The following is a 24,053-nucleotide window of genomic DNA, read 5'->3' on the forward strand; positions in this document are numbered from 1 at the left end:
GGAAAATTTCAAAGCCAATCTACTGCAGCTACCATCAATAAGCATTCCTCGGTTTGTACATACCGAGTCGAGTGCAAGCTGCCAAATTCATGGCTTTGCCGACGCCTCAATACGAGCGAATGGCTGCTGTATATACATACGTAGCCATTCGGCTGGTGGAACGAAATGTACGCTGCTTACTGCAAAGTCTAGAGTGGCTCCGCTGAAGACTAAATCTCTTCCGCGTCTAGAGCTCTCGGCAGCCCACTTGCTGGCCAAATTATGGTCACGAATAGCGCCAATTGAAAATATAAACTTCTGGACAGACTCCGAAATTGTTTTGCATTGGATCAAAATGCATCCATCTGTACTACAGACCTTTGTTGCAAACAGAGTGTCCGAAATCCAAGAGTTGACGGATAAAGCTACTTGGCGACATGTGCCAACTAAGCAAAATCCCGCGGATCAAGTGTCTCGGGGTTGTAACGTGGACGAATTGAATAATTCTATCTGGTTTAGCGGTCCACAGTTCCTCCTAGAAGACCCTGTGTTATGGCCAACAAACACCCACTTCCAGCTCTCTCCAGGAGACGAAGCATTAAGCCGGCCATACACATACAGTTTCAACTGATAGTTTAAACTGAACAGTTTAAACCGTCAGTTGAAACTGTACACTGTTGAAGCAAACACACATACAGTTCAATTCTTCAGTTTTGGCAATGGATTCGAAGAAGCAAGACGATATCGCCCATTTCGCTTTACTTTTTATCTTGTTAAAAAATAGAAAAAAATCGAAAAAGCGTAAACAAGCAGATCTCAAACTGTTCACTTTATTTTTTTGCTAATTTGGTATATGCATCATCTCTTTTCATACGGTCATGATAATCATGACTCTTTACTTGCCAAAGACAAGGTTCCGATCGATACATTTCAATAAAATCGCTAATTATTTGATTAGGTTTATTACGCGCCATCTTAACTACGTGAAAATTATACTTTTAAAAAGGAATACCACAGAATACAACACACCTCCTCTTAATTGAACTGAGAAATGTACAGCGAACCCCCACACACGTAATAATCAGTTTAAACTTTCAGTTTAAAAAATTGAAAATTTCATTTGTCTCAGTTCAACTGTAGAGTTGAATTGAACTGAAACTGAAATATCCACACACGTGGATGTTAGACTGTACAGTTGAATTGTACAGTTTAAACTATCAGTTGAAACTGTATGTGTGTGGCCGGCTTTAGAGAAGAAACGGAACAGTTTAGTTGTTCAAGCAAATGAATCGCATCCAATTATGGAGCTCACCAAAAGAGTATCAACCAATTGCCAAAGAAGTGTACATTGTTGGAAAGAGGAGAGTCTTACCTAACTTCTAATGAAAGTTTCAGCGAAATCGGAGCAGAATTGAGGGAACTATGGGACTTTTACCGCCAAAAAAGTTTCAGGAAAATTCGAGTCAATGAGGCTTTTGTGTGACATTTTGTGATTGTTTTACATCCAATTTCCAACCAATTGCCAAAGAAGTGTACATTGTTGGAAAGAGGAGAGTCTTACCTAACTTACAATGAAGGCTTCAGCGAAATCGGAGCAGAATTGAGGGAACTATGGGACTTTTACCGCCAAAAATGTTCAGAAAAATTCGAGTCAGAAAGGCTTTTTTCTGACATTTTGTGATTGTTTTACATCCAATTTCCAACCAATTGCCAAAGAAGTGTACATTGTTGGAAAGAGGAGAGTCTTACCTAACTTATAATGAAAGTTTCAGCGAAATCGGAGCAGAATTGAGGGAACTATAGGACTTTTACCGCCAAAAATGTTCAGAAAAATTCGAGTCAGAAAGGCTTTTTTCTGACATTTTGTGATTGTTTTACATCCAATTTCCAACCAATTGCCAAAGAAGTGTACATTGTTGCAAAGAGGAGAGTCTTACCTAACTTATAATGAAGGTTTCAGCGAAATCGGAGCAGAATTGAGGGAACTATGGGACTTTTACCGCCAAAAATGTTCAGAAAAATTCGAGTCAGAAAGGCTTTTTTCTGACATTTTGTGATTGTTTTACATCCAATTTCCAACCAATTGCCAAAGAAGTGTACATTGTTGGAAAGAAGAGAGTCTTACCTAACTTATAATGAAAATTTCAGCGAAATCGGAGCAGAATTGAGGGAACTATGGGACTTTTACCGCCAAAAATGTTCAGAAAAATTCGAGTCAGAAAGGCTTTTTTCTGACATTTTGTGATTGTTTTACATCCAATTTCCAACCAATTGCCAAAGAAGTGTACATTGTTGGAAAGAGGAGAGTCTTACCTAACTTATAATGAAAGTTTCAGCGAAATCGGAGCAGAATTGAGGGAACTATGGGACTTTTACCGCCAAAAATGTTCAGAAAAATTCGAGTCAGAAAGGCTTTTTTCTGACATTTTGTGATTGTTTTACATCCAATTTCCAACCGATTGCCAAAAAAGTGTACATTGTTGGAAAGAGGGGAGTCTTATCTAACTTACGATGAAGGTTTCAGCGAAATCGGAGCAGAATTGAGGGAACTATGGGACTTTTACCGCCAAAAATGTTCAGAAAAATTCGAGTCAGAAAGGCTTTTTTCTGACATTTTGTGATTGTTTTACATCCAATTTCCAACCAATTGCCAAAGAAGTGTACATTGTTGGAAAGAGGAGAGTCTTACCTAACTTATAATGAAGGTTTCAGCGAAATCGGAGCAGAATTGAGGGAACTATGGGACTTTTACCGCCAAAAATGTTCAGAAAAATTCGAGTCAGAAAGGCTTTTTTCTGACATTTTGTGATTGTTTTACATCCAATTTCCAACCAATAGCCAAAGAAGTGTACTCTGTTGGAAAAAGGAGAGTCTTACCTAACTTGTAATGAAAGTTTCAGCGAAATCGGAGCAGAATTGAGAGAACTATGGGACTTTTACCGCCAAAAAAAGTTTCAAAAAAATTCGAGTCAGAAAGGCTTTTTTCTGACATTTTGTGATTGTTTTACATCCAATTTCCAACCAATTGCCAAAGAAGTGTACATTGTTGGAAAGAGAAGAGTCTTACCTAACTTATAATGAAGGTTTCAGCGAAATCGGAGCAGAATTGAGGGAACTATGCGACTTTTACCGCCAAAAATGTTCAGAAAAATTCGAGTCAGAAAGGCTTTTTTCTGACATTTTGTCATTGTTTTACATCCAACTTCCAACCAATTCCCAAAGAAGTGTACATTGTTGGAAAGAGGAGAGTCTTACCTAACTTATAATGAAGGTTTCAGCGAAATCGGAGTAGAATTAAGGGGACTATGGGACTTTTACCGCCAAAAATGTTCAGAAAAATTCGAGTCAGAAAGGCTTTTTTCTGACATTTTGTGATTGTTTTACATCCAATTTCCAACCAATTGCCAAAGAAGTGTACATTGTTGCAAAGAGGAGAGTCTTACCTAACTTATAATGAAAATTTCAGCGAAATCGGAGCAGAATTGAGGGAACTATGGGACTTTTACCGCCAAAAATGTTCAGAAAAATTCGAGTCAGAAAGGCTTTTTTCTGACATTTTGTGATTGTTTTACATCCAATTTTCAACCGATTGCCAAAAGGTGTACATGGTTGGAAAGTGGGGAGTCTTACCTAACGCACAATGAAAGTTTCAGCGAAATCAGAGCAAAATTGAGGGAACTATGGGACTCTTACCGCCAAAAATGTTGAGGAAAATTCGAGTCAGAGAGGCTTTTGTCTGATATTTTGTGATTGTTTTACATCCAATTTCCAACCAATTGCCAAAAGGTGTACATTGTTAAAAAGTGGGGAGTTTTTCCTAACGTACAATGAAAGTTTCAGCGAAATCAGAGCAAAATTGAGGGAACTATGGGACTTTTACCGCCAAAAATGTTGAGGAAAATTCGAGTCAGAGAGGCTTTTGTCTGATATTGTGTGATTGGTTTGCATCCAATTTCCAACCGATTGCCAAAAAGTGTACGTTGGTGGAAAGAGGGGAGTCTTACCTAACGTACAATGAAAGTTTCAGCGAAATCAGAGCAAAATTCACGGAACTATGGGACTTTTACCGCCAAAAATGTTGAGGAAAATTCGAGTCAGAGAGGCTTTTGTCTGATATTGTGTGATTGGTTTACATCCAATTTCCAACCGATTGCCAAAAAGTGTACATGGTTGGAAAGAGGGGAGTCTTACCTAACGTACAATGAAAGTTTCAGCGAAATCAGAGCAAAATTCACGGAACTATGGGACTTTTACCGCCAAAAAAAGTTTCAGGAAAATTCGAGTCAGAGAGGCTTTTGTCTTACATTTTGTGATTGTTGTACATCCAATTTCCAACCGATTGCCAAAAAGTGTACACTGTTGGAAAGTGCGGAGTCTTACCTAACGTACAATGAAAGTTTCAGCGAAATCGGAGCAGAATTGAGGGAACTATGGGACTTTTACCGCCAAAAATGTTCAGAAAAATTCGAGTCAGAAAGGCTTTTTTCTGACATTTTGTGATTGTTTTACATCCAATTTCCAACCAATTGCCAAAGAAGTGTACATTGTTGGAAAGAGGAGAGCCTTACCTAACTTATAATGAAGGCTTCAGCGAAATCGGAGCAGAATTGAGGGAACTATGGGACTTTTACCGCCAAAAATGTTCAGAAAAATTCGAGTCAGAAAGGCTTTTTTCTGACATTTTGTGATTGTTTTACATCCAATTTCCAACCAATTGCCAAAGAAGTGTACATTGTTGGAAAGAGGAGAGTCTTACCTAACTTATAATGAAGGTTTCAGCGAAATCGGAGCAGAATTGATCAAAAACTGCTTCGTATTGTCGCTTACATATTAAGATGGATAAAACGCATTAGAAACCCATCTGCGACATTCACACAAATGCTGACGGCTGAGAATATTAAATTAAGTTTCCTCAAAGTCATTCAGGTGGTTCAACATGTTGAATATGGTGAAGAAATTATGAAACTCACCAAAGGTACCACCCTACCCTGAAGTTTGCAAAAAGTTAATCCGTTTTTGCACAACTACTCGGAATTGTCGCTGTCGTTTAATTTACTCCGAGTAGGAGGCCGCCTATTAAATGCGCCTCTCCCGTATGATGCCAAGTTCCCACTGCTCTTAAGCAAGAACTCGCACTTCGTTACCACATACTTACGGTACCTACATTTTCGAAATCACCATGCTGGAGCAAAGGCATTGGTAGCGCTTCTCCGAGACCGCATTTGGCTGGTCAATGCTCGAGAAGCTTGTAGTCGTACCGTTCGAAACTGCACACCCTGCTTTCATTATAAGCCGAAGCTGCAAACCCAAATAATGGGAAATTTGCCTGCCGATAGGCTTCGTGCACTACGACCCTTTCTAATATGTGGAGTAGATTTTTGTGGTCTCGTATATACTACATTGAAAATACGTGGTAGACCCCCAGTAAAAACATATATCACAGTGTTCGTTTGTTTCACTTCAAAGGCAGTACATTTAGAACTAGTAACAGACTTGTCTTCTAATTGTTTTATTTTCGCCCTGAAAAGGTTCATTGGACGCCGAGGAATGCCGCGGAAAATATACAGCGACAACGCTACCAACTTCGTCGGCGCCGATCGCAAGCTTCGCGAGCTGAGGGATGCTTTCGAGGCCCAACAACCGGAAGTACAGAAATACGCAACGGACGAAGGATTCACCTTCGCCTTTATACCACCCAGGGCACCGCACTTCGGCGGGTTATGGGAGGCGGCAGTGAAGTCCGCCAAACACCTTCTCGTGCGCGCAATCGGCAACGCGCTGCTCACCGCCGAAGAACTGCAGACGCTGCTCGTCGAGGTCGAGGCCGTACTCAACTCGCGACCCCTGGTACCACTGAGTCAGGACCCGAACGATGGAGAGGCCCTAACACCAGCGCACCTACTAGTTGGGTGCCCCCTTCGAGCGCTGCCACCAGCCCAAGTATCGATGGACCCAATGCGTTGCTGCGACAGATGGCAACTTGTCTGTTGTCTCAAGCAACAGTTTTGGCGACTGTGGTCCAGGAACAACCTGTTGGGTCTTCAACAGAGGAGCAAGTGGTTGCATCCGAAGCGCAACCTCGAGCTGAACGACCTCGTCCTGGTTCAGGAAGACAACACACCACCGCAGCAATGGGTGCTCGGCCGCGTCGCCGCAATCGTAACAGGGCAAGACGGCAAAGTCCGCGTAGCAGACGTGGCAACCAAAGCGGGCGTAATTAAACGCCCCGTTCACAAGCTCGCCGTACTGCCATCAGACGTTGAAGGACCATGAGCCTTTCAAGGTGGCCGGTGTTACGCCAAATGGCTTATAATTTTAATTATTAATTTAATTTTATATATTTAATTTAATTTTAATCATTATTACCATAATTTGTTAAATTCCATAATTTCTCGTAACGTTTCAATATTAAGCTTACTGTTTTCTAAAAATACTGTTGAATTTTCGTATATGAATTTAAAAATAGCACTATATATGTATAAACACCTATATTACATAAACGGAACAGAGCAATACATATTTACTCTAATTACATAAATTTGAACTTAATCCGTTAGGCTAAGACACTATAAAAACCTGAATTCAGAAATAAATAAATCACTTGTAAAGTTACCACCGAACGCGCTCGCATTTCATTTAACAGGCAATTGTATTCGCGCATTTCCCACGCAAAATAATTTCTTATCTTAAAAACGCTTAAGATTTTTCAACACCCATATTTAAACAGCAGGTTCACTAATGGTCATTATAGATATTCGTTTGAATTACGATGTTGACCAAATATTAGCGTAATTCTTTTCTATGTACGATCTTTCGCGAAAATTAAACGGAAATCTTTATTCGGTGCTCATACCATATTGTAGTCGTATGTACAAATATTATATAGGAGTATGTATACGAAGCCTGCACAAACCCAACATGACTTTTCAAATTTCACCGATTACGTTGTTTCGATTTCGTCCTCAATATAAGCTGATATAACAATCCATTTAGCGAAATGTTCAGTTATGCAAAATCATACCAATGGAAGCAACCAGGAGAGCCGAAACTGAAAAAGTAAGGCATCGAACTCGAAAAAGGACATACTTGTTTTTCTGTATCTTTCGATTACAGTGATATGGTGTATCGAGCATTCTTAATAATTCTGTTAATAAAGTGAATTTTTGGCCAAGAAAAATACTATAATCAGGCCGTAGCACCCGTACTCACCATGGCAGCCGGTTCCACGTTACCGGAATGACTCGGGTTCTTCCCGACCAAGGGCTGCCGCCCTAGTAAACAAGCCCTGGACCAGAGGTATTTTACTGCTGCATCTGCCACAAACGGCTCCACCCGAACTCCATCTCGGTTAGGTGTAATAAGTGCAACGGGTGGGTGTGCAGTGGATAGCACCCCCACGGCATTCACCGTCTTTAACACCCAGGTAAACCGCGGACTTAACCAAAACCGCCCCTGCGAGAGGACCTAGTAGCGTTGGACCTAAAAAAGGCTTTCGATACAGTCAGCCACGCCACGCTACTAGATGACATTTTACCGTCGACACTCCCGCCAGGGCAAGGAGTTCCGCAGGGTGGTGTTCTTTCGCCCTTGCCTTTTATCTTTTACATCTCGAAACTCCCCCAGCCACTAGAGGGAGTCTCCTTGGTCTACTTCGCGGAAGACTGTACGATAATGGTGTCGGGAAATGACATTGATGGCCTATGCCATCGTAAGCGACTACCTCTCCTGCCTTTCTCGCTTCTTCACTGCGAGGAACTTGCAACTTTCCCACACTGAATCCACGGTGACCCTCTTCACCACCTGGACAAAGGAGGTCAAGCTGCAACTTAAGGTGAAAGTCGATGACACATCAATTCCGACGGTAAACAACCCCAGAATATTGGGGGTTACCTTTGACAGCTTGCTCTCCTTCTCAGCGCATACAACCGCTATTGCAACTAAAATTCAGAATAGCAACAAGGTCCTCAAGCCGCTTGTCGGCAGCACATCGGGCAAAGACAAGGAAATGTTGCTGTCGACTTTCAAGGCAATAGGCCGACCGGTTCTAAACTATGCTGCGCCTGTCTTGTCGACTGGAACCAGTGATTCGCAGTGGACGAAGCTTCAGACCTGCCAAAACATTGCCATAAGGACCGCGACAGGATGTCTCATGATGTCCCCGATACAACACCTACACGACGATGCTAATATGCTGCCTGCTGATGAAGGAGCATAACAAACTGCTCAGCAAGCAGTTCCGGCTAGGATGTTATCGCAGGCTTCACCCATGCAGACATCTGCTTGAGCCTGACCCCCTCCCAGGCATGCTAGGAGGCACTTCCTCAACTACGCGGACGAGATCCAAGACAAAACAGACAGACAGCTACTGAATCGGACAGTGTACAGACAGACGATCAACGACATTCATCGGGAGACCCTTACCACCTTCTTAAGCTCCCGACCCCCGAATGCCGTTATCGGAGTCCATCCCCCACCCATCGTGGACGAAGAGCTCCAACTTCCTCGAGAGTCCCGCGTTACCTTGGCACAATTACGTTCTGGATACTGTAGCAGGTTAAACTCCTACTTATCCAGAATCGACCCCGACATACTAAACATATGTCCGGCATGTGAAGGCACAATACTAACCACCTTTTCACATACCCCATCAAACCCACTCATCTAACACCCCTCTCCCTCTGGATCCAACCTGTCGAAACAGCTAGTTTCTTGGGTCTACCGTTAGATACGCTAGACGAAGACGATCGGTGATTATACTACACTGACAGGGCAAAGTTCTGCTACCACAACAACGACAACCCGTACTCACCCCACTTGGCCCTCTGTAACAGTTTTCTGATTTCAAAACTTAAGAGATTCCATGAAAGGATAGAGATTTACCACGATTGAAGAAATAAGAACCGAAGTCTTCGAGGATTGGAAAAAGGACGGACAGAAATTTTATATCTAAGGGGAGCGTTTTCTAAGAGGCAAAAAAGACATGGATGAATAAATAAATTTTTTAAGCGAAGACCTATGACTGTAGAAGCCTCTTATGCTAATTGGTAAACCAAACTGTTTCGGAAAAAAAAATTTACGCCCAAAAATATATCATTGAAGTGATTTATTTTAAAGTATCTAATTTTGTTTCTAGTGTAATAAACAACAAAACTGTGGCCGTTAAGGCATGTTGGTTTCGTGTGACATCTATCGGAAAATTTCAGTAAGTAAATGGAATTTGGTCAATATTGCAACGTTGCTTTCGTCTCCTCAAATACGTTACAACATTTATTGGAAGACTATGGCGAACAACATAAATGTATGAACTATTATCGTAATTAGTGCCAGCTGTCTGACACCCTGTGAAAGCATTTTTAGCCACAAATGTTTGTGAAGAGAATTTAGATATTGAAAACACAAATAGTAAAAACTTAAAGATATACTTATAGGTACACATTAAAACCTCTCAATTAATATCCTTGACACATATTTTTTATTTTGCTATTACATTTTTCTATTTAAAAGTTTCAGTCAGTTGCATTATTCCTATTACTAACTAACACTAACACTATTCTAATGTTAGCGTAAAATATTCCTAGATGTAATAAAAATGAGCTTTAATTAACCGAACAAATATTTGTTTATCATAATGCCATATGTGTAAAAATATATATACGAATAAGTATCTTATTTGATAGGCCAAATTAGTTCGCAATCTTAAAACGTATATAAAAAAACAATTATTTACGCACGTGTACACAATAGGTGGTATTCCTAAAGACACACTCAAAAATTCCTCATTTTGATAAGATTGCGATGTTTTCAATGTATATATCATATTAGGGAGATGAGTAGAGTAAAAGGGTAGCAGCTGTTAGAGAATAAAACTGGAAACGGCCATCGCTTTTGAAATTCCAAGAAGCTTCTAACGAAACAGCTGACTGTATTCCATGCGCATGGAGAGGGTGAAATATATTTAGAACTACTTTGAACAAGCCACATACATACGTACTTTTTAAACAGAAATGTCTGTCAATGGGGAACGTTTTTAAAATGTGTGTTAAAGGCAGACACATGCGCATTTACAGTTATCCTTTGCTTGTGTATTTTCTGTCATTCGTACCATAACTTCAAACAAAAAACATCAATAACAAAAGCAAAGTCTGTAGTATTGTGTCCATTGTATGATGTCATCAAAACATAGTAAATATATAAGTATTCAGGCACATACAAATGCATATACATATGTGCATAAAAATAATCACCTTCCCTTCTTCACCAGAAAATCCTTAACAATATTCCAAAGCAACACTTTACGAATATAAATGAAAATATGTATATGTATGTACATATATCTTTGTTGATATTTAAAATTACTTTCTCAATAAATTAATAAATTTAAGATACTTGCAAATATTTCCTACTATTGTACATGCAGTGCCAGAGATTAATTGAAGGCTTCTGTTTTCCTTTAAAAATGCATATTTGTTAAATATCGACTTTGTGAATACTTGTACTTCAAAGAATATCTTTTTTTGAGTTTGTGTGTATGTTAAACAAAACCATATTGGAAGAAGTAATGTCAGTGGCTCCGCTTTGGTGCACTCACTGCATTCGATTACTTAGAAAACAAAACGTAACGGTCCTGCCCTATATACCGCAGTCATCAAACTTTATGTCATAGTGCGAGTTGATATATGTCCATACAATTATGCATCTATATGGACTACACTATTTGCCTCTATTAAGAGGACAGATACCTGTAAACGGCCATATTTTCCCTGATTTTCATTAAAATTATTTAAAATGAAGAAGTCAATATATTTTTCACATTAAAATAATATACAATTTTTTTTTATTTTAATCATTTAAAATGCCGGATGTACACTCAATTCTTCTAGGAAGGTCGCAGCGGGGCTTCTCAATCGGCGGGCATTGTAGCATCGGCGTCAGTGACCTGAATACAAAAAACCAAACATTTTTTTTTTTAATAATGTCATAATTTCTATATGAATTAACAATAAATAAAAAAAACAAATTCACGGAATAAAATGCTTAAAAAAAAGGAGTTTTGGGGCGAATTTTCCTACTATTTTTGCTTCGATAAAATTATTTTTCGAAAAATTTTCGAATTGAAACACATAGAAATTAATATCGTAACTTGAAACACATAGAAATTAATATCATAAAAATGATATGTGCAACATTTCAGGGAGATCGATCAATAACATTTCGAGTTATCGTGTATGCCAATTTGAAAAATATAGTTTTGAGAAAAGCGCGTCTAAAGTTTGAATACAACGTAAATATATCTCTCCCAGCGCTCGAACGCAAAGAATAGAGTCGTCACACTTGATGATCTATAATGTAAGAAATACTTAAATTTACGTTCTAAAAATTTTTTGACATATTCTTAAAGGATTATATTAGCATTTTATGAAAAAAAAATTTTTTACAGGTATCTGTCGCCTTAATCAGCAATTTTTATCCGATCATAGGAATTAACCATGTATTCTACGTAAGGTGACATTTCTATACTATTTAGAGGGTAAATACACATGAGCCACTAAAAAAAACAAATGCTCTGCAAACTCTGATGATTATGGCAGTACACTTGAAGCTTTGGTGGTTTGTTGCAAGACATGATGTTGGTTGCATTCCTTTATTCTTTTAGTAGTTGCTGGGGACTTTGCTTTGTATGTGGCCAAACTGTTGCCATCGCAACGTAGAAGGTAGAAAGCTCAATAGTACGGTGGAGCTATAAAAAGAATACTTGTGAACAATAGCGGCGACAGCCGCGATATAGAGGTTAAGCGATATATCGATGCGGCAATGACTGTGACGTGCATTAAAAGAGGGTACAGAACAAATGAACTCGTTACACCAGCAAATTATATTTACATACATGCCTTTGCATTTCATTTTGTTAGCTTACGTATACTGCTTATACTTTCAGTTCATAGGCAATGTACATAAATACTTCCCTTTTACTCAAATTACGTATATGCATTATAAGCCTGCCACAATGGGTCCGTTTCGTCCGTTGACAAACAGCAAAATAAATTATGTGCATTTGAGTCGAAGGCGCCACAAAATACTGTTTTTTACAACATTGCTTGTTTATTAGTTGGAGTCTTTAAAATTCTCGGTTCGGCCTTAAAAATCGAAGTTCGTTCGTTCTCTAGATTATGTATACGTCGTTCACAAAGATTATGTATACGTCGTGGCTCACCAGTCTCTAAAACAGGCAGCTAAATCAATGTACATATGTACACTTGTCTACGAAGATTATTTTTGGTTTTGAATAATATGAGGTATTTATTTTGAAATTTCATACCTCGGCTGAAATGAAGTGCAGTTGCATGGAAGTTTCGTTCTACTCCGATTTAATATCCGGATTTCGCTATCAAAAGCCACTGCACTTCCTTTTTCCTGCACCCGCAACGCTTTAAATGCTCTTATGAATGGGAACTTTATGTGAGTGTGTGTGTTACGCATTGCAACTCTTCCTTCAGCCAAGCATGCTGTGCTGAGAACGAGTTTGGTGTTGTTTTTAAATACATTTCCTTTTCCTTGTACATTTTTATTTGTGTTTCTATTTTTTATATTCATATAAAAGTGAGTCAGTTGCATGTGACGACTTTATTGTCTGACGTCTTCATAATCTTCTGTCAAAATTTGACGAAAAATGGTCGACGGTTCGATAAAAACTGAACGCGAAATAAAACGAAGTAGTTCGGTTTCCGTTCGGGTGTCCTAATGACCGAGTATAAACGCGTTGGTGCAGGCACGCAGACAACAACGAGTAGGGTCAATGAGTGGCCGCTAAAGGCAGATTGTATGCTTTCCGTGCTGTGTGGCGAATGGCGAATGGCGCGTGGTGCATGGTGTGTAGAGTATGGCGTGTGGCATGCAACGTATTTCTTGGGCGCCAACATATTGCTTCGTCAAATACCAGCACACAATCAAACATTTTTTCGTATTTTTGTGTCAAACTTAACGAAATACAGACTTTAATGGTATTCACTACAAGTCCAAGACGACAGTTTAAGCGAACCACAGAGACGAACGGATTTCGGGTGAAAAGCAGCGCTTGCAACACTAACTAACTGTTCACTTCCCTAAGTCAATACATAGAAAATATACTATAAGGATTTTTATTTTCCAACTGGCTAAAAAGTAAAATTTAATAGCTGCAAACATTAAATCTTTCCTGATTCGGTTCGTATTAATTAGGAAACCAATATTTTTAAATAAAAACTACGATTTTTAGTGCAAACCTTGTGAAATAAAAAAAATAGAAAATTTTAAATTGTTCAAAAAAGAGTGTGCATCTCTATAAAAAGTGATTTTTAATCAAAAAATTTCTTAATAATGTATGACACAACCGAAAATTTGTATGGGAAAAATTTTACTTTCGATTTTTTCTATCCGGGGTTATGTATCTAGCAAAGCGGTGTGAGCACGAAGCAAACGAGGAAGTTTAGGTGAAGTGGGAAGAAAGAGGGCGTGAGTTTGAATGAAGAAAAGGCAACGATGGCCTACCCGCGCAAGAAAAAGGCATGCAAAGCACAAGGATATAGAGCTATACACCACCCATAATAGCAATGTATTTTGTGTATGTATGAGTGTCCTCTTTTGAATATATGCACACAACGTGTGTAAGTGAGTACGTGTGGATACATAAGAGTGCATGTATGTGTATTCACGAGTCACTTAAGTCAGCAGCCCGAACACATTGCCACTAGTAAAACTGGTTGTCACTCGTGCTTTTTTAATACCAAGAAGGACGAAGTTTCATGAATGCAGGACGAAGGGCAAAGTGCCCACTATAAGCAAACCTTAAGCCTTTTCAGTATACATATATCCTCTAAAATGGTTAACTTTATGTTCATGCTTTCAAAAATTTCTTTTTAAAACATGTACAATTTATTTATATATTTATTGTACTATTAACGGTATTAACTTAATTTGTGGTTTTACGGTCGATTTCAACGAGTACTTTTAAATTTTCTTATGCTGCCACATCGTTATATATAGTATTCAGGACTTTGCTGATTCATTACTTCATCGCACTAATGTGCATTTGTTTTTGCTAGTTATTTTTTCTCGTTCGCCTTGTCACCAACGATGTCATTGTTGCCAACGCTGCCTTATTTGGCACTGCTGTTGCTACCGCTGAGGCGGATGGTTGTTTAAAAGCTGTCTCGGTCCGCTTCGTTATTAATGTGATCCTTATATTATTGAGAAAACATTCGCATACAAGTGAAAAGTAACATAAATACTTACTATATTGGGCAGTGTGTCGATTTCTGCGCCTGTAACAATGACTATATTGAAAATAGTATCATTACTGGTAAATGTGCTTTTTCATTGCAGCAGCGAGAACTTTTCCTTACAATAATGTGAACGTAAAGGAGAATGCGGTCAATAGGACATACTTTTCTGAGACGAGAGTCAGTTTTCAGCTGGTAAACTTTTTACATAATTAAAATACATGCACATAATAACTACATACAACATACATTTAACCTTATGTATTTCGAATGGAGAAAAATTAAATCAACAACAAGATATATTCATTACTATGCCTACACAGAATGTGATGAAAATCGATATTTGTGATCTGATTGAATATTTCAGTTTCTGTGGTTTTTAAAGTAAGTCGTTTCGGACTGAATGCTGAAATTACTTGTGCACAATACACAAATAAAAAAATGTCTAAAACAATTCCAGTTTAGTCTGGGCTTACGTCATATACTTGTACGTATGTATGTATATAGCAAGAGTTGTAGATAGTTATTTATAGCTTTTTTAATCGAAATTAGTATTTTTTGTCCGTCTACATATACGTAATTTCTCTATCCAATTTGTACATATCAAGTTTGCTAAACGCACTCATTGTCTTGTATTTAATTTCTTAGATACAAGTGTCGGAGAAAAAGTAGCATCCCCACTCTCATGTTTTCATTCTCGCATCAAAAGCTCTTATAGTATTTAACTCTTTTCCTTTACAAACAATTTAGACGTCTTTGCACTATCAATTTTATTTGGTAATATACATAGATTCAGTGAAATAATGAAATAGAAGAATAAGAAATTTTATAACAAAGTCTGGCAAATCTAAAATTACCTCGGATCATTAGAGAACTTCTCGTGCAACCAATTATTTATATTCACTGGCAAGTCAATTTTCCCATTCCCCATCTTCCTTTTCTATTCTTTCTCAATTTTATTCTCTTTGCATGTGGGGCAAAGTCATTGGGAGGTATCTATAAACAGCTGGTTAGAACCTTGAAGCGAGAGAAGAGTAACAGTGAAAAGTGTGATTGGTGAGAATATAAGATTGTGAGATAAATTGGAAGTTTGTTAAACGTTGGAAAGAGTATTGGAATAATAATAAGGAAAAACCATCGCAACACATTGCATAAAAGTTTGAGATTTGTTGTAAGTTGTAAATAATATAAAGACTTCGCCTCGATGACTACCACAACTCCAAATGCTTTTAAACACATCACATAAACGCATTGAATGTACGCATGTGACAGTAATCAATAAAAATTGGTGAAATAAAAAATGAGCGGCGCGAATTTATTTAACAAATGCTGCATACATTTATATGTATATTTTTGTGAGTTATAACACTTTTTTCCAGCATGAAATTTGTGCACTTGTGTATAAACGTCGAAAATATTTGAAGTTAATCTGTGTTCTATTTTCATATAAGAATCCAGAAAGAGGCTATGCTATAATTCTTTAAACTTTTAAATGTTGTGTAAAAAGGCTAAATTTAAGAAGTATCACAGATTTATATTACATACATATATGCTTGTTCTTAAACCCCGATATCTATTAGCAAAAAATGTAAGCCACCCAGTGGAAAGTTATGCAAATAATGGCGCAAATGAAGTATCTCAGCTCAATAACAAATCACTAAAATGAAATGTGAAAGATTAGAAAAAACGAAAGGAAATCCCAAATAATTAAAAGTAATAAATAAATATATATGTATATAGTTATAAATTGAATGGTAATAAAAACACAACAAAATATTTTAACATCACCGAAAAGCGTAATACACGAAAGTTATTTCACAACAAGGAGAATAAACGTTCGTAACAGCAGTAGCAACAGCAGCAACAAAATTAAAACAGAAAAACATTTTAAAATGTTACCAACGACAACGGAGTTTTAATTGGTCGCAATTCGACTTCATTTCTCTCGAGTCGAGAATTATAAAAGCATTTCCGCTTTTCTTTCGCTAATATAATTAATACACTCTTTTTTCGGTAAACCAATGCGTATAATGTCAAGTGTAAACAGTTTCCAACAGTAAGGGAGCATTTAGTACAAATATTATACGCAGCATATTCATATATAAGCACCACATTCATTGTCTCGACCTGCAGAAGAATAATAGGCCAACCTAAGCGAAAAAATCACATCAAGGATAATCCAAGCAACGTGGTCTCAACAAGTAAAAGGAAAGCCAAAAACAATTGTTTCTGCTAAAATCAAAGGTAGATATACCCCTTCAAATTTACTTATTATTTTGATATTTGTATTCCAAGTTGATTCTCAAACAAAATTTCTTATCGAAGTATAATCTGCCGTTTACATGGCATTTAAAACATAATAGTTTTAAAAATAAAGATTTTCATAATAAATTCAGAGCAACAAATAATTGCTTTTACATTTTTGCTTTCATTTAGTCCTTTGTATGCTTATTTATTTTACTGGAAAAATTTCCAATTTACTGGAACTGATATATTATACAGGTGTATGAAAGTAAACATAAACTCTCATACACATTTACACAAGCCGGAATTTTAACAGCCAACTCTCATTGAACAACAGGCATCCTCTCATTTACAAATGCATTAGCAATCGGAATGAATGAGCCCGAAAACGTTTCGTTAAGTTTTCGGACTGCCGCGAATTTAGCATGACAAAGCAATTGAAAAAAAGAGAGAGAAAATCTTGATAAAAACAAACGAATAAAAAGTTTAGCATGCTCACAATATTACTCCTCCCATGTATCACTATCCCATACAAAGCTTTTTTTATTTATTTAAAGTTTTTATAATTGTGTCTCATTTTGCAATAGTAAAGTATAAAAACCATAAATCTTTATTTGTACTTTGTACTTTTTTCTTTCTTAATTAAAAATGATGCAAAGCACTTGAAACGGTCACGGAAGCTTATTAAATTATGTTAAAAATATTAATCGGAATATTTTCAAAGTTTGTGTAAAGCTAAAGTGGAACAAACTAATATTTTTTTTGAATATTATTGCGTTTTTTTTGTACCAAATTTTCTAATTGCAGATTTATAAAAGCGGAGGGCGCTAGTTGAAGATGGCGCCTCGGATATAGCTGTAATCCAAAGCTAAATCGCGACATCCATGTGCCTCATGTAAGAATTTCTGGTTAAATATTAATTTATATGTTTTTATGAAATTAAACTAATTTTGGTAGGCCTTGGAAATCTGAGGCTCTCATCGCTGGCCGTATAGACAATGACAGAAGATTCCGACTCGATATCTGAGGAAGAACGTAGCTTGTTCCGTCCCTTTACCCGCGAATCATTGATTCAAATTGAAAAACGCATAGCCGCTGAACATGAAAAACAGAAGGAGTTTGAAAGAAAGAGAGCCGAGGGCGAGGTGGTAAATATTTTAATTTGATTTGAGTTGTACAATTTTAATACAATTGTAAATTATTACCGTCTAAATATTTGTAAATTTAGTATTTTATGTCTGAATACTTGGAATACTATCCTTTAAGTACTTAATTAGATCCCGTCTTATATATACTTCCGTCTACTTACAAACGAAAACTTGCAAATGTGTAGCAGTTAGTACCCAAATCCCCCTGTCTACATACAAACTTTTGTTCCCTTACCCATAAAACAATTTATGCTTCACCTCTTTGTCTCAGTTAACTTTCGTTCCATCAACGCCTAGATCACGTTTACCATTACATAGTATTGTGTGTTCGTCACTATTTCTTCGCATTTTGTGAAAACGTCCACAATGTTCTCAAAACATTACCTAAAGCCACAAAATGCTTCTATGAAATGATTTGCTGTAATTATTCTAGATGCGAAAAATCTTAGTAATAGAGCAACTGACAGACATATATACATGATCATTGTATGTATATGTGTTGCATACTTTCACAAATTTTAAAATATTTGTAGAAAAAAGCGGAAGTATTAACTAGATGTTTTCATTATCATAAGCTTCCTGTTTTATTATTTAATCAAACGTGGCACAATATGGATTTTCGTAAATTTCTGATGCTTGCATTGAATTTTAAAATGTTCGAAAATATTTAACAAGGCTTCTCTGTATATTTAACTATATTATACATTTTCTATTTGAGTGTTCTAACATTTTTTCTACTAATCACCTAATACATATTAGTAATATAAATGTACGTGTAGTATAAATGTATAAAACCGTTTCTTGTAATATAAAATTACCCTATTCCATGTCATATCATACTACATAATTTAGGATTTAAATCCTACAATACAAACCTATGTACCTTATTCTCTCCATGAGTCGCCTTATTTTTCTAATAATTATTAGTTAATAGCTAACAAATAATAATTTGGTAATTCTTTACTAACACGTAATATCATAATATTGAATCAAAAATATCCATGTAAATACATACATAAGAAAAATTTCGTTTTCATTCAACTCTTCTTTTTATCTTAATCGTTATATGTATGCATTTTAATACGCAACATCTCTCGAATGTTTTCAACATTTCTTTCATTCTTTCATTTATTTCATTTATTTTAATTACAATATGTATGTATTTAGTATATATTTGAACATCCATCGTTGCTTATGTGTTTCAGCTATTAGCTTCAGTATCATTTTACGTTAAATTGTATATTGTTTCGGTCAATAGGAAGAAGCTTATTTTACTTAGACTTTATTGTTTCATAATAACTTTATTTTGTATCTTACGAAGATATTGTATATTGTATTTCTTAACATCCTCATTAGTTAAATTGTTGCCGTACATACATAATTAATATAGGTGTGTAAATGACTTTATTATAAACTGTGCTATATTTAAGTTTTTCCAAAAATATTCACATCATACTTATACATCCATATGACTATTTCACAATTAAAAATTTATAGGACATTTAGAACAGAATAAATCATTATTTAATATCGGAGTTGCAGATTTTGCTTTCACTTAAGTCCTTGTAAGCAATTGTTCCATAATTCATTTTCAAAATTTAGTACCGATCACTTTGTTCGATAAAGTAACCAAACAGCAATATAATAAACTTATAATACGAATTGTTTATTAGTTTAGTATCATTATAAACAATAAAAGAATGCTGGTGAAAGTTATACATATCGTTTTGTTTCTATCTCTCTTTTTCTCTATCTTTTTCTTCCTAAAATTATAAACAAATAAACTTTCTCTATTTTTATATACATTTTATTTTTCGGGGTTCCCTAATGTCTCTAATAAAAAAAACATAATTAAAACGCTACGTTATTGATGTCCGCCACATACATTATCGAAACGCCATCGCTTCCAAATAAATCACCATCGCGTGGCTGAGCATCTGTCTGCAATTTTTTTAATATATTTTCCATAACTGTATGCATACTATTAATTTTCAAATATAACTAAAAATATCGTAAAAATCTTCATTCAGCCGCAATATGGTCGCAAGAAAAAACAAAAAGAAGTAAGACTTTCCAGAAATAGCGAATCTACAATACAATTTTATTAAAGCAGCTTCTTTGATCTATTCTACTTTATTCTTACATACATACGTCTAAGCACTTTATTACCTACTCAGATAAGCTTTAATTTAATTTTTATTTACAATCTTAAAATGAAATGATCTTTAAAAGGAGCTTTTAAATAGTTTAGTCTTCTGAAACTAATTTCAATCCGATACTTTCGTGTTTACCCTGTTTCACTATCAGCTAATTAAGGGAGTTTTGTAACAGATATAACAAATACTTATACAAACATACATACATGCATGGCTAGCATACCACCGCTGTGATATTTCGTTTAAAACCTGAATTATATCTTTTGTTCTAAATGCTTACATTTTAGTTACTTCGCTTTTAGTATGAACTAAAAACCTCACACCTTGCCTTTCATTCACTTTTCAAATTTTCTGAAGCTTAAATTGCCATACTGCTATTAATATTTGGATCCAAAATAAGTTTGTTTTTTGTTTTCAACTATTATTGGTATTTAAATAATAGCAAGTCATGCATTTTGTACACAATCTCCTCCAAGGACTACTTACAAAAGCATGAGTCCCAAAAATGTTCAGTTGCCGTACATCTTATATATATGTTTTTTTATTATCCTTATGTTTTTAACTTGTAATCATTGTCTAAGTGTGAGTATATGCTACAATTGTTTTGAAGTATAATTGCATCATAAAACATATGTACGTATTTTTGACAGTGATAAATTCTATACAATTCTATGAATACTATTTAAATCCTTAAATTTTACCTTCATTATGCTATATGTGTATTTAATAGCTATATTACATTCCAGAGCTTTAAACTTAATTGACGGTTAAATATTTTCATTTCACAAATAGACATGTTTAACACATACATACACATTTACATGCATTTATACTGACACGCGTATCATAATAATTGAACATTTTGCAAGAGGTCCCATGGTTTAAATGCATGTGAAAGCAAATATATAACCTCAATTACATGTATATATTTACTCAAACACAAGTATTTACATTATGAGTTTATTCTCCCTTTTACTTCAGGATAAATGAGGGGGACAATTTTATAATTTGACATCTAGATAGCACTCACTAAATTCATTGTCTTAGACATTGATATCTGATGGGACATCAAAATTTGAATACAACAAAACCAAACAATTTTACAAAAATAGGCTTGAGTTTATTACTCCTTAATTATAGTTTAATAGGAAATCAGGGGCAATTTTCTTTTGACCATACTACGCAGATGTTTGATGATTTGGTGTTGGGCTGTACATTTACCCGCGGAATTCCAGCCAAACATATGTACATATGTATGCATGTGTAATATAGTATAATACACATTACACGTTATGATGTGCATACATATGTATGTACCGAATGTATCGATGGTACATATGTATCTGCATGCTTTCATATCCATACATAAGCTTATGTAAAATGGGTAATATTGCATTCGCCAATAAGCCACATTAACGATTTTCATTTCTTTCGTTTGGGAAACTATAAGTAAAATTATAATAAAGGTAACATTTTGAGAAAATCCTAAAACCATAAAGTCAATGAGTAAAAGGTAACTGTCAAATGCCATGCTATCTATATTAGTCATTATTTGTAGTGAATATAATTTTGTTGTACTATATATACAATAGTATTGTCATCTTTTTTTTTTTTAATTTAATGACATGGACTGATTTAGGTTAGCAACTACAACCTTAACTGAAACTTATAGTTATAAGAAAATTATTGCTTGTAAATGTTACTGTTGCGTAGATATACCTGTGTAGAATTTTATTTTCATAAATTCCCACTCAAAAGACATATATTTTAATAGATGTATAAAGTTGAATAACAAAACTGGGAAGAAAACCTTTCCCTTTGGAAATACGAGCATATATGACTATACACACATTACATATATAAGATTAAAAAATATAAAAGATTCTGGTTCCAATACGTAGGTATATCGGCGATAAGGAAGAACCAAGATATATGCATATCTTTATATATTATCGCCGACATACGCTCGCAAATCGGAACCGTAGTCTTTTATAACTCTTAATCTCATATACATACATAGTAAATAGCAGTTTCCAGTTCTGAAAGTTCTTCTTCCATAGGCAACAGCTTAACGGATTATGTGTGTCTTTTGTTAAATACATATTAGTCAATTGTGTGTATATTTTTCAATCACTTTGCAAGTATTCATTTAAATTGTGATAGTTTATTGTTATAATTGTTATATTGTACATAAGATTACTTTTTATAATATTTTACTTTAAGCTACAGCTTTCCAATATTATTTTAACATATTTTACATTTTTATTTCTACTAATATATGTATCTATAACTGCTTTAATTGTTATTATCACTTAAACGACACGTGTAAAAGTATATTTTATAATTTTTCTGTTGAACTGGCATTTTTTATTTATGACTTATTATTATTCACATCACACTTCTACTCCGCATTTTTTATAAATAGCACCATAGTTTATAAATAAGTTTGGCATTAGTCATATATATTTTGAGAAATCTCGCTTTTATCCTTATATAAAATGCGTAATTTGGACCAAAAATTAAGAACAATAGTTTTGGAAATAAAACGCAAATCAATGAAAATCCACACAATATTTGAATTCAAAATTAAAAAAATTCGGTTGAAAGCTAAATTCTGTCCCACAAATACCCACCATATGTTTCTACTTAATCACATAATTATTTGTTTATAATTTCTATTAAATCTTATATCATTTATGTACATTTGATATTCATACATAGCAGTATTTATTGTCAAAATTACCTTATGAGACTTTACTAACCTATCTTTTCAAATATATTTTTCGTACTACCTTACAAAACTTCCTACTACATATAATGAAAAATAACTGCGCGACAACATTCAGATCCGATATGATGACGAGGATGAGGATGAAGGTCCACAACCGGATCCTACACTTGAACAGGGCGTGCCAATACCTGTTCGATTGCAGGGCAGCTTCCCACCGGAACTGGCCTCCACTCCTCTCGAGGATATTGACCCGTACTATAACAACGTACTGGTAAGTCTTATAACAATTTCCCACAAAAGATTAAATATTAAATGGAGTTTACAAGTACGTGTGTACAACTATCGTGTATTCTTCTTGCAGACCTTTGTAGTTGTAAGTAAGGGAAAAGATATTTTCCGCTTTTCTGCATCCAAAGCAATGTGGTTGCTCGACCCGTTCAATCCCATACGTCGCGTAGCCATTTACATTTTAGTACATCCGTTATTTTCGTTATTTATAATTACAACTATTCTGGTTAACTGCATTCTGATGATCATGCCGACAACGCCAACAGTCGAATCCACTGAGTAAGTATAACCTTCCAATATTGTTCCTTCACGTGAGTTTATAAAATTTATTCTTGTCTCAAATGCCGACAAATGTACATATATTATATAAATACATCATAGTATTTGTAGGCTGACACACATATGTACATGCACTGGTGTAAATTTCCCTTTATAATAGTTTTACCAACTAGGACACGTTTTAATATATACTCTCATACTTACAAAGAACATATAATTATGTACTTAATAATGAACTTTAATTATACTCGTATGTGTATGTTTAGATATGTACGTAATTATTTACTTAAACTACAAGCTTTTAGATGACTTAACCACTTTTATTAGCGAAAATTGTACTTGTAGTTGAGTTGTACGCATTTATTTATCCAGTAAAATTGTAAACACTTATACATAAATGGTTATCCATAGGTTAAGAAATGAATATATACTCATACATAATATAATTATTTTAAAGTAATTTTTATACATTTTTAGTCTTTGAATCGAAAATATTTATGCTTCGATTATGTATGAATAATTATTTTAATACTCGAATGATGGTTCTAAGTACTTAGATAGTTTTGTAAAAGACTCAGTACAAATTTTTAAATCAAAGTAAATATCGAAAAAATAGTACGGTACGAATGTATTACAATATATGTACAGTATTTAATTTAGAGCTTTTTGGTAGTGAAAATTATTTACCGATAAATACATTACAGTTTCATTAGTAGTGTTTAGACAATAAGAAAAAAGAACCTACGAAATACTATCATTTGAACAAATAAACTATAGTACATATGTGTTTATATTTCTTGAATTACTTAAATGTGTGTACTCAAACGTCATTATTTTGTTTTTAGATAATACCATTCATGTTGAGATTAATGTCTAAATTCAATTTGAGGTGAATACTTTAATTAGTAACATTAGTATCTAGATTATTTTTATTCGTTTTAATATAAATTCCATTCGGTATTCATTTTATAAG

General features: G+C 35.1%; 2 protein-coding genes across 33 annotated transcripts in view; both read left to right on the forward strand.

The window, feature by feature from the left end:
• The first annotated feature begins 5,526 nt into the window (after positions 1–5,526).
• Positions 5,527–6,252, forward strand: LOC129238447 (uncharacterized). Its single transcript, XM_054873471.1, has one exon. The coding sequence runs from the start codon at positions 5,527–5,529 to the stop codon at positions 6,250–6,252; it is 726 nt and encodes a 241-aa protein (XP_054729446.1).
• A 6,777-nt stretch (positions 6,253–13,029) lies between these two features.
• The window catches only part of LOC129237116 (sodium channel protein para), a 63,527-nt gene continuing 52,503 nt past the window's right edge, over positions 13,030–24,053 (forward strand). For 31 of the 32 annotated variants that reach the window (XM_054871553.1, XM_054871560.1, XM_054871568.1 and 28 more), the window contains exons 1-7: positions 13,030–13,179; positions 15,815–16,478; positions 17,286–17,373; positions 17,436–17,626; positions 19,657–19,689; positions 22,629–22,784; positions 22,875–23,080. In XM_054871553.1, coding sequence (XP_054727528.1) covers positions 17,477–17,626; positions 19,657–19,689; positions 22,629–22,784; positions 22,875–23,080 — 545 coding nt within the window. In that variant the 5' untranslated portion in view covers positions 13,030–13,179; positions 15,815–16,478; positions 17,286–17,373; positions 17,436–17,476. Of the gene's footprint in view, positions 13,180–14,378; positions 14,430–15,814; positions 16,479–17,285; positions 17,374–17,435; positions 17,627–19,656; positions 19,690–22,628; positions 22,785–22,874; positions 23,081–24,053 lie in introns of those variants that run through there. The other variant, XM_054871555.1, reaches the window with a different exon arrangement.

Source organism: Anastrepha obliqua, chromosome 2 (assembly GCF_027943255.1).
Source record: "Anastrepha obliqua isolate idAnaObli1 chromosome 2, idAnaObli1_1.0, whole genome shotgun sequence".
Classification (NCBI taxonomy): Eukaryota; Metazoa; Arthropoda; class Insecta; order Diptera; family Tephritidae; genus Anastrepha; species Anastrepha obliqua.

Coding starts and splice junctions, on each gene's coding strand:
- LOC129238447 (XM_054873471.1), top strand. CDS start 5,527: ATGCCGCGGAAAATATACAGCGACAACGCTACCAACTTCGTCGGCGCC.